General features: G+C 55.1%; 1 protein-coding gene across 1 annotated transcript; it reads left to right on the top strand.

Annotated features, from left to right (window-relative positions):
- Positions 1 to 6,407: 6,407 nt before the first annotated feature.
- Positions 6,408 to 9,638, top strand: LOC138563355 (uncharacterized abhydrolase domain-containing protein DDB_G0269086-like). The gene is made up of 5 exons (XM_069642838.1): positions 6,408 to 7,112; positions 7,563 to 7,794; positions 7,897 to 8,297; positions 8,493 to 8,804; positions 9,093 to 9,638. The coding sequence occupies exons 1-5, from the start codon at positions 6,408 to 6,410 to the stop codon at positions 9,636 to 9,638; spliced, it is 2,196 nt and encodes a 731-aa protein (XP_069498939.1).
- Positions 9,639 to 10,428: the final 790 nt, after the last annotated feature.

Here is a 10,428-nt window from a genome sequence, read left to right on the forward strand (position 1 = left end):
AAGAGCACACTGAGGTTTTTGCTGCTCAAGAAGAGCATGCAGTGGTGTCTGTTGCTCAGGAAGATCGTGCTGTGGTGTTCACTGCTCAGGAAGAGCATGCAATGGTGTCTGCTGGTCAGGAAGTGCATGAGGTGGTGTACGCTGCTCAGGAAGCGCATGCAGAAGTGTGTGATGAAGAGGAAGAGCATGAGGTGGAGTACGCTGCTCGGGAAGAGCACGCTGAGGTGTCTGCTGATGAGGAAGAGCATGAGGTGGTGTTCGCTGCTCAGTAAGAGCATGCAGTGGTTTCTGTTGTTCATGAAGAGCACACTGTGGTGTTTGCTGCTCTGGAAGGGCAAGCAGTGGTGTCTGTTGCTCAGGAAGATCATGCTGTGGTGTTCACTGCTCAGGAAGAGCATGCAATGGTGTCTGCTGTTCAGGAAGAGCATGAGGTGGAGTACGCTGCTCGGGAAGAGCACACTGAGGTTTGTGCTGCTCAAGAAGAGCATGCAGTGGTGTCTGTTGCTCAGGAAGATCGTGTTGTGGTGTTCACTGCTCAGGAAGAGCATGCAATGGTGTCTGCTGGTCAGGAAGTGCATGAGGTGGTGTACGCTGCTCAGGAAGCGCATGCAGAAGTGTGTGATGAAGAGGAAGAGCATGAGGTGGAGTACGCTGCTCGGGAAGAGCACGCTGAGGTGTCTGCTGATGAGGAAGAGCATGAGGTGGAGTACGCTGCTCGGGAAGAGCAAGCAGTGGTGTCTGATGATGAGGAAGAGCATGAGGTGGAGTACGCTGCTCGGGAAGAGCACACTGTGGTGTTTGCTGCTCTGGAAGGGCAAGCAGTGGTGTCTGTTGCTCAAGAAGATCATGCTGTGGTGTTCACTGCTCAGGAGGAGCATGCAATGGTGTCTGCTGTTCAGGAAGAGCATGAGGTGGAGTACGCTGCTCGAGAAGAGCACACTGAGGTTTTTGCTGCTCAAGAAGAGCATGCAGTGGTTTCTGTTGTTCATGAAGAGCACACTGTGGTGTTTGCTGCTCTGGAAGGGCAAGCAGTGGTGTCTGTTGCTCAGGAAGATCATGCTGTGGTGTTCACTGCTCAGGAAGAGCATGCAATGGTGTCTGCTGGTCAGGAAGTGCATGAGGTGGTGTACGCTGCTCAGGAAGCACATGCAGAAGTGTGTGATGAAGAGGACGAGCATGAGGTGGAGTATGCTGCTCGGGAAGAGCAAGCAGTGGTGTCTGCTGATGAGGAAGAGCATGAGGTGCAGTAGGCTGCTCGGGAAGAGCAAGCAGTGGTGTCTGCTGATGAGGAAGAGCATGAGGTGGAGTACGCTGCTCGGGAAGAGCACGCTGAGGTGTCTGCTAATGAGGAAGAGCATGAGGTGGAGTACGCTGCCCGGCAAGGACAAGCAGTGGTGTCTGATGATGAGGAAGAGCATGAGGTGGAGTACGCTGCTCGGGAAGAGCACGCTGAGGTGTCTGCTGATGAGGAAGGGCAAGCAGTGGTGTCTGCTGCTCAAGAAGATCATTTTGTGGTGTTCACTGCTCAGGAAGAGCATGCAGTGGTGTCTGCTGGTCAGGAAGTGCATGAGGTGGTCGGGAAGAGCATTCTGAGGTTTTTGCTGCTCAAGAAGAGCATGCAGTGGTGTCTGCTGGTCATGAAGTGCATGAGGTGGTGTTCGCTGCTCAGGAAGCGCATGCAGTGGTGTGTGATGATGAGGACGAGCATGAGGTGGAGTACGCTGCTCGGGAAGAGGAATCAGTGGTGTCTGCTGATGAGGAAGAGCATGAGGTGGAGTACGCTGCTCGGGAAGAGCAATCTGTGGTGTCTGCTGATGAGGAAGAGCATGAGGTGGGGTACACTACTCGCGAAGAGCACGCTGAGGTATCTGCTGATGAGGAAGAGCATGAGGTGGAGTACGCTGCTCGGGAAGAGCACGCTGGGATGTCTGCTGATGAGGAAGAGCATGAGGTGGAGTACGCTGCTCAGGAAGAGCACGCTGAGGTGTCAGCTGATGAGGAAGAGCATGAGGTGGAGTACGCTGCTCGGGAAGAGCACGCTGATGAAGAGCATGAGGTGGAGTACGCTGCTCGGGAAGAGCAAGCAGTTGTGTCTGCTGATGAGGAAGAGCATGAGTGGAGTACGCTGCCCGGGAAGAGTAAGCAGTTGTGTCTGCTGATGAGGAAGAGCATGAGGTGGAGTACGCTGCTCGGGAACAGCACGCTGAGGTGTCTGCTGATGAGGAAGGGCAAGCAGTGGTGTCTGCTGCTAAACAAGATCATTCTGTGGTGTTCACTGCTCAGGAAGAGCATGCAGTGGTGTCTGCTGGTCAGGAAGTGCATGAGGTGGTGTACGCTGCTCGGGAAGAGCATGCTGAGGTTTTTGCTGCTCAAGAAGAGCATGCAGTGGTGTCTGCTGGTCAGGAAGTGCATGAGGTGGTGTTCGCTGCTCAGGAAGCGCATGCAGTGGTGTGTGATGATGAGGACGAGCATGAGGTGGAGTACGCTGCTCGGGAAGAGCAAGCAGTGGTGTCTTCTGATGAGGAAGAGCATGAGGTGGAGTACGCTGCTCGGGAAGAGCACACTGAGGTGTCTGCTGATGAGGAAGAGCATGAGGTGGAGTACGCTGCTCGGGAAGAGCAAGCAGTGGTGTCTGCTGATGAGGAAGAGCATGAGGTGGAGTACGCTGCTCGGGGAGAGCACGCTGAGGTGTCTGCTGATGAGGAAGAGCATGAGGTGGGGTACGCTGCTCGGGAAGAGCACGCTGAGGTGTCTGCTGATGAGGAAGAGCATGAGGTGGAGTACGCTGCTCGGGAAGAGCACGCTGAGATGTCTGCTGATGAGGAAGAGCATGAGGTGGAGTATGTTGCTCAGGAATAGCACGCTGAGGTGTCAGCTGATGAGGAAGAGCATGAGGTGGAGTACGCTGCTCAGGAAGAGCACGCTGATGAAGAGCATGAGGTGGAGTACGCTGCTCAAGAAGAGCACGCTGAGGTGTCTGCTGATGAGGAAGAGCATGAGGTGGTGTTCGCTGCTCAGGAAGAGCATGCAGTGGTTTCTGTTGTTCATGAAGAGCACACTGTGGTGTTTGCTGCTCTGGAAGGGCAAGCAGTGGTGTCTGTTGCTCAGGAAGATCATGCTGTGGTGTTCACTGCTCAGGAAGAGCATGCAATGGTGTCTGCTGGCCAGGAAGTGCATGAGGTGGTGTACGCCGCTCAGGAAGCGCATGCAGTGGTGTGTGATGAAGAGGACGAGCATGAGGTGGAGTACGCTGCTCGGGAAGAGCAAGCAGTGGTGTCTGCTGATGAGGAAGAGCATGAGGTGTAGTACGCTGCTCGGGAAGAGCACGTTGAGGTGTCTGCTGATAAGGAAGAGCATGAGGTGGAGTACGCTGCTCGGGAAGAGCAAGCAGTGGTGTCTGCTGATGAGGAAGAGCATGAGGTGGAGTACGCTGCTCGGGAAGAGCACGCTGAGGTGTCTGCTGATGAGGAAGAGCATGAGGTGGGGTAGGCTGCTCGGGAAGAGCACGCTGAGGTATCTGCTGATGAGGAAGAGCATGAGGTGGAGTATGCTGCTCGGGAAGAGCACGCTGAGATGTCTGCTGATGAGGAAGAGCATGAGGTGGAGTACGCTGCTCGGGAAGAGCACGCTGCGGTGTCAGCTGATGAGGAAGAGCATGAGGTGGAATACGCTGCTCGGGAAGAGCACGCTGATGAAGAGCATGAGGTGGAGTACGCTGCTCGGGAAGAGCAAGCAGTTGTGTCTGCTGATGAGGAAGAGCATGAGGTGGAGTACGCTGCCCGGGAAGAGCAAGCAGTTGTGTCTGCTGATGAGGAAGAGCATGAGGTGGAGTACGCTGCTCGGGAAGAGCACGCTGAGGTGTCTGCTGATGAGGAAGGGCAAGCAGTGGTGTCTGCTGCTAAAGAAGATCATTCTGTGGTGTTCACTGCTCAGGAAGAGCATGCAGTGGTGACTGCTGGTCAGGAAGTGCATGAGGTGGTGTACGCTGCTCGGGAAGAGCATGCTGAGGTTTTTGCTGCTCAAGAAGAGCATGCAGTGGTGTCTGCTGGTCAGGAAGTGCATGAGGTGGTGTTCGCTGCTCAGGAATCGCATGCAGTGGTGTGTGATGATGAGGACGAGCATGAGGTGGAGTACGCTGCTCGGGAAGAGCAAGCAGTGGTGTCTTCTGATGAGGAAGAGCATGAGGTGGAGTACGCTGCTTGGGAAGAGCACACTGAGGTGTCTGCTGATGAGGAAGAGCATGAGGTGGAGTACGCTGCTCGGGAAGAGCAAGCAGTGGTGTCTGCTGATGAGGAAGAGCATGAGGTGGAGTACGCTGCTCGGGGAGAGCACGCTGAGGTGTCTGCTGATGAGGAAGAGCATGAGGTGGGGTACGCTGCTCAGGAAGAGCACGCTGAGGTGTCTGCTGATGAGGAAGAGCATGAGGTGGAGTACGCTGCTCGGGAAGAGCACGCTGAGATGTCTGCTGATGAGGAAGAGCATGAGGTGGAATACGCTGCTCAGGAAGCGCATGCAGTGGTGTGTGATGATGAGGACGAGCATGAGGTGGAGTACGCTGCTCGGGAAGAGGAATCAGTGGTGTCTGCTGATGAGGAAGAGCATGAGGTGGAGTACGCTGCTCGGGAAGAGCAATCTGTGGTGTCTGCTGATGAGGAAGAGCATGAGGTGGGGTACACTACTCGCGAAGAGCACGCTGAGGTATCTGCTGATGAGGAAGAGCATGAGGTGGAGTACGCTGCTCGGGAAGAGCACGCTGGGATGTCTGCTGATGAGGAAGAGCATGAGGTGGAGTACGCTGCTCAGGAAGAGCACGCTGAGGTGTCAGCTGATGAGGAAGAGCATGAGGTGGAGTACGCTGCTCGGGAAGAGCACGCTGATGAAGAGCATGAGGTGGAGTACGCTGCTCGGGAAGAGCAAGCAGTTGTGTCTGCTGATGAGGAAGAGCATGAGTGGAGTACGCTGCCCGGGAAGAGTAAGCAGTTGTGTCTGCTGATGAGGAAGAGCATGAGGTGGAGTACGCTGCTCGGGAACAGCACGCTGAGGTGTCTGCTGATGAGGAAGGGCAAGCAGTGGTGTCTGCTGCTAAACAAGATCATTCTGTGGTGTTCACTGCTCAGGAAGAGCATGCAGTGGTGTCTGCTGGTCAGGAAGTGCATGAGGTGGTGTACGCTGCTCGGGAAGAGCATGCTGAGGTTTTTGCTGCTCAAGAAGAGCATGCAGTGGTGTCTGCTGGTCAGGAAGTGCATGAGGTGGTGTTCGCTGCTCAGGAAGCGCATGCAGTGGTGTGTGATGATGAGGACGAGCATGAGGTGGAGTACGCTGCTCGGGAAGAGCAAGCAGTGGTGTCTTCTGATGAGGAAGAGCATGAGGTGGAGTACGCTGCTCGGGAAGAGCACACTGAGGTGTCTGCTGATGAGGAAGAGCATGAGGTGGAGTACGCTGCTCGGGAAGAGCAAGCAGTGGTGTCTGCTGATGAGGAAGAGCATGAGGTGGAGTACGCTGCTCGGGGAGAGCACGCTGAGGTGTCTGCTGATGAGGAAGAGCATGAGGTGGGGTACGCTGCTCGGGAAGAGCACGCTGAGGTGTCTGCTGATGAGGAAGAGCATGAGGTGGAGTACGCTGCTCGGGAAGAGCACGCTGAGATGTCTGCTGATGAGGAAGAGCATGAGGTGGAGTATGTTGCTCAGGAATAGCACGCTGAGGTGTCAGCTGATGAGGAAGAGCATGAGGTGGAGTACGCTGCTCAGGAAGAGCACGCTGATGAAGAGCATGAGGTGGAGTACGCTGCTCAAGAAGAGCACGCTGAGGTGTCTGCTGATGAGGAAGAGCATGAGGTGGTGTTCGCTGCTCAGGAAGAGCATGCAGTGGTTTCTGTTGTTCATGAAGAGCACACTGTGGTGTTTGCTGCTCTGGAAGGGCAAGCAGTGGTGTCTGTTGCTCAGGAAGATCATGCTGTGGTGTTCACTGCTCAGGAAGAGCATGCAATGGTGTCTGCTGGCCAGGAAGTGCATGAGGTGGTGTACGCCGCTCAGGAAGCGCATGCAGTGGTGTGTGATGAAGAGGACGAGCATGAGGTGGAGTACGCTGCTCGGGAAGAGCAAGCAGTGGTGTCTGCTGATGAGGAAGAGCATGAGGTGTAGTACGCTGCTCGGGAAGAGCACGTTGAGGTGTCTGCTGATAAGGAAGAGCATGAGGTGGAGTACGCTGCTCGGGAAGAGCAAGCAGTGGTGTCTGCTGATGAGGAAGAGCATGAGGTGGAGTACGCTGCTCGGGAAGAGCACGCTGAGGTGTCTGCTGATGAGGAAGAGCATGAGGTGGGGTAGGCTGCTCGGGAAGAGCACGCTGAGGTATCTGCTGATGAGGAAGAGCATGAGGTGGAGTATGCTGCTCGGGAAGAGCACGCTGAGATGTCTGCTGATGAGGAAGAGCATGAGGTGGAGTACGCTGCTCGGGAAGAGCACGCTGCGGTGTCAGCTGATGAGGAAGAGCATGAGGTGGAATACGCTGCTCGGGAAGAGCACGCTGATGAAGAGCATGAGGTGGAGTACGCTGCTCGGGAAGAGCAAGCAGTTGTGTCTGCTGATGAGGAAGAGCATGAGGTGGAGTACGCTGCCCGGGAAGAGCAAGCAGTTGTGTCTGCTGATGAGGAAGAGCATGAGGTGGAGTACGCTGCTCGGGAAGAGCACGCTGAGGTGTCTGCTGATGAGGAAGGGCAAGCAGTGGTGTCTGCTGCTAAAGAAGATCATTCTGTGGTGTTCACTGCTCAGGAAGAGCATGCAGTGGTGACTGCTGGTCAGGAAGTGCATGAGGTGGTGTACGCTGCTCGGGAAGAGCATGCTGAGGTTTTTGCTGCTCAAGAAGAGCATGCAGTGGTGTCTGCTGGTCAGGAAGTGCATGAGGTGGTGTTCGCTGCTCAGGAATCACATGCAGTGGTGTGTGATGATGAGGACGAGCATGAGGTGGAGTACGCTGCTCGGGAAGAGCAAGCAGTGGTGTCTTCTGATGAGGAAGAGCATGAGGTGGAGTACGCTGCTTGGGAAGAGCACACTGAGGTGTCTGCTGATGAGGAAGAGCATGAGGTGGAGTACGCTGCTCGGGAAGAGCAAGCAGTGGTGTCTGCTGATGAGGAAGAGCATGAGGTGGAGTACGCTGCTCGGGGAGAGCACGCTGAGGTGTCTGCTGATGAGGAAGAGCATGAGGTGGGGTACGCTGCTCAGGAAGAGCACGCTGAGGTGTCTGCTGATGAGGAAGAGCATGAGGTGGAGTACGCTGCTCGGGAAGAGCACGCTGAGATGTCTGCTGATGAGGAAGAGCATGAGGTGGAATACGCTGCTCGGGAAGAGCACGCTGAGGTGTCAGCTGATGAGGAAGAGCATGAGGTGGAGTACGCTGCTCGGGAAGAGCACGCTGATGAAGAGCATGAGGTGGAGTACGCTGCTCGAGAAGAGCATGCAGTGGTTTCTGTTGTTCATGAAGAGCACACTGTGGTGTTTGCTGCTCTGGAAGGGCAAGCAGTGGTGTCTGTTGCCCAGGAAGATCATGCTGTGGTGTTCACTGCTCAGGAAGAGCATGCAATGGTGTCTGCTGGTCAGGAAGCGCATGCAGTAGTGTGTGATGATGAGGACGAGCATGAGGTGGAGTATGCTGCTCGGGAAGAGCAAGCAGTGGTGTCTGCTGATGAGGAAGAGCATGAGGTGGAGTACGTTGCTCGTGAAGAGCAAGCAGTGGTGTCTGCTGATGAGGAAAAGCATGAGGTGGAGTACGCTGCTCGGGAGGAGCACGCTGAGGTGTCTGGTGATGAGGAAGAGCATGAGGTGGAGTACGCTGCCCGGGAAGAGCAAGCAGTGGTGTCTACTGATGAGGAAGAGCATGAGGTGGAGTATGTTGCTCGGTAAGAGCAAGCAGTGGTGTCTGCTGATGAGGAAGAGCATGAGGTGGAGTACGCTGCTCGGGAAGAGCAAGCAGTTGTGTCTGCTGATGAGGAAGAGCATGAGGTGGAGTACGCTGCTCGGGAAGAGCACACTGAGGTTTTTTCTGCTCAAGAAGAGCATGCAGTGGTGTCTGTTGCTCAGGAAGATCATGCTGTGGTGTTCACTGTTCAGGAAGAGCATGCAATGGTGTCTGCTGGTCAGGAAGTGCATGAGGTGGTGTACGCTGCTCAGGAAGCGCATGCAGTAGTGTGTGATGAAGAGGACGAGCATGAGGTGGAGTATGCTGCTCGGGAAGAGCAAGCAGTGGTGTCTGCTGATGAGGAAGAGCATGAGGTGGAGTACGCTGCTCGGGAAGAGCACTCTGAGGTGTCTGCTGATGAGGAAGAGCATGAGGTGGAGTACGCTGCCCGGGAAGAGCAAGCAGTGGTGTCTGCTGATGAGGAAGAGCATGAGGTGGAGTACGCTGCTCGGGAAGAGCACGCTGAGGTGTCTGCTGATGATGAAGGGCAAGCAGTGGTGTCTGCTACTCAAGAAGATCATTCTGTGGTGTTCACTGCTCAGGAAGAGCATGCAGTGGTGTCTGCTGGTCAGGAAGTGCATGAGGTGCTGTATGCTGCTCGAGAAGAGCATGCTGAGGTTTTTGCTGCTCAAGAAGAGCATGCAGTGGTGTCTGTTGCTCAGGAAGATCATGCTGTGGTGTTCACTGCTCAGGAAGAGCATGCAATGGTTCCTGCTGATCAGGAAGTGCATGAGGTGGTGTACGCTGCTCAGGAAGCGCATGCAGTAGTGTGTGATGAAGAGGACGAGCATGAGGTGGAGTATGCTGCTCGGGAAGAGCAAGCAGTGGTGTCTGCTGATGAGGAAGAGCATGAGGTGCAGTACGCTGCTCGGGAAGAGCAAGCAGTGGTGTCTGCTGATGAGGAAGAGCATGAGGTAGAGTACGCTGCTCGGGAAGAGCAAGCAGTGGTGTCTGCTGATGAGGAAGAGCATGAGGTGGAGTACGCTGCTCGGGAAGAGCATGCTGAGGTGTCTGCTGATGAGGAAGAGCATGAGGTGGAGTACGCTGCTCGGGAAGAGCAAGCAGTGGTGTCTGCTGATGAGGAAGAGCATGAGGAGGGGGACGCTGCTCGGGAAGAGCACGCTGAGGTGTCTGCTGATGAGGAAGAGCATGAGGTGGAGTATGCTGCTCGGGAAGAGCATGCTGAGGTGTCAGCTGATGAGGAAGAGCATGAGGTGGAGTACGCTGCTCGGGAAGAGCACGCTGATGAAGAGCATGAGGTGGAGTATGCTGCTCGGGAAGAGCACGCTGAGGTGTCTGCTGATGAGGAAGAGCATGAGGTGGTGTTCGCTGCTCAGGAAGAGCATGCAGTGGTTTCTATTGTTCATGAAGAGCACACTGTGGTGTTTGCTGCTCTGGAAGGGCAAGCAGTGGTGTCTGTTGCTCAGGACGATCATGCTGTGGTGTTCACTGCTCAGGAAGAGCATGCAATGGTGTCTGCTGGTCAGGAAGTGCATGAGGTGGTGTACGCTGCTCAGGAAGTGCATGCAGTAGTGTGTGATGATGAGGACAAGCATGAGGTGGAGTATGCTGCTCGGGAAGAGCAAGCAGTGGTGTCTGCTGATGAGGAAGAGCATGAGGTGGAGTACGCTGCTGGGGGAGAGCATGCTGAGGTGTCTGGTGATGAGGAAGAGCATGAGGTGGAGTAGGCTGCCCGGGAAGAGGAAGCAGTGGGGTCTGCTGCTGATGAAGAGCATGAGATGGAGTACGCTGCTCGGGAAGAGCACGCTGAGGTTTTTGCTGCTCAAGAAGAGCATGCAGTGGTGTCTGCTGGTCAGGAAGTGCATGAGGTGGTGTACACTGCTCAGGAAGCCCATGCAGTATTGTGTGATGATGAGGACGAGCATGAGGTGGAGTATGCTGCTCGGGAAGAGCAAGCAGTGGTGTCTGCTGATGAGGAAGAGCATGAGATGGAGTACGCTGCTCAGGAAGAGGAAGCAGTGGTGTCTGCTGATGAGGAAGAGCATGAGATGGAGTACACTGCTCGGGAAGAGCATGTTGAGGTGTCTGCTGATGAGGAAGAGCATGAGGTGGGGTACGCTGCTCGGGAAGAGCACGCTGAGGTGTCTGCTGATGAGGAAGAGCATGAGGTGGAGTACACTGCTCGGGAAGAGCACGCTGAGATGTCTGCTGATGAGGAAGAGCATGAGGTGGAGTACGCTGCTCGGGAAGAGCACGCTGAGGTGTCTGCTGATGAGGAAGAGCATGAGGTGGTGTTCGCTGCTCAGGAAGAGCATGAAGTGGTTTCTTTTGTTCACGAAGAGCACGCTGTGGTGTTTGCTGCTCTGGAAAGGCAAGCAGTGGTGTCTGTTGCTCAGGAAGATCATGCTGTGGTGTTCACTGCTCAGGAAGAGCATGCAATGGTGTCTGCTGGTCAGGAAGTGCATGAGGTGGTGTACGCTGCTCAGGAAGCGCATGCAGTAGTGTGTGATGATGAGG

Source organism: Ambystoma mexicanum, chromosome 1q, assembly GCF_040938575.1.
Source record: "Ambystoma mexicanum isolate Mex_15411 chromosome 1q, UKY_AmexF1_1, whole genome shotgun sequence".
Classification (NCBI taxonomy): Eukaryota; Metazoa; Chordata; class Amphibia; order Caudata; family Ambystomatidae; genus Ambystoma; species Ambystoma mexicanum.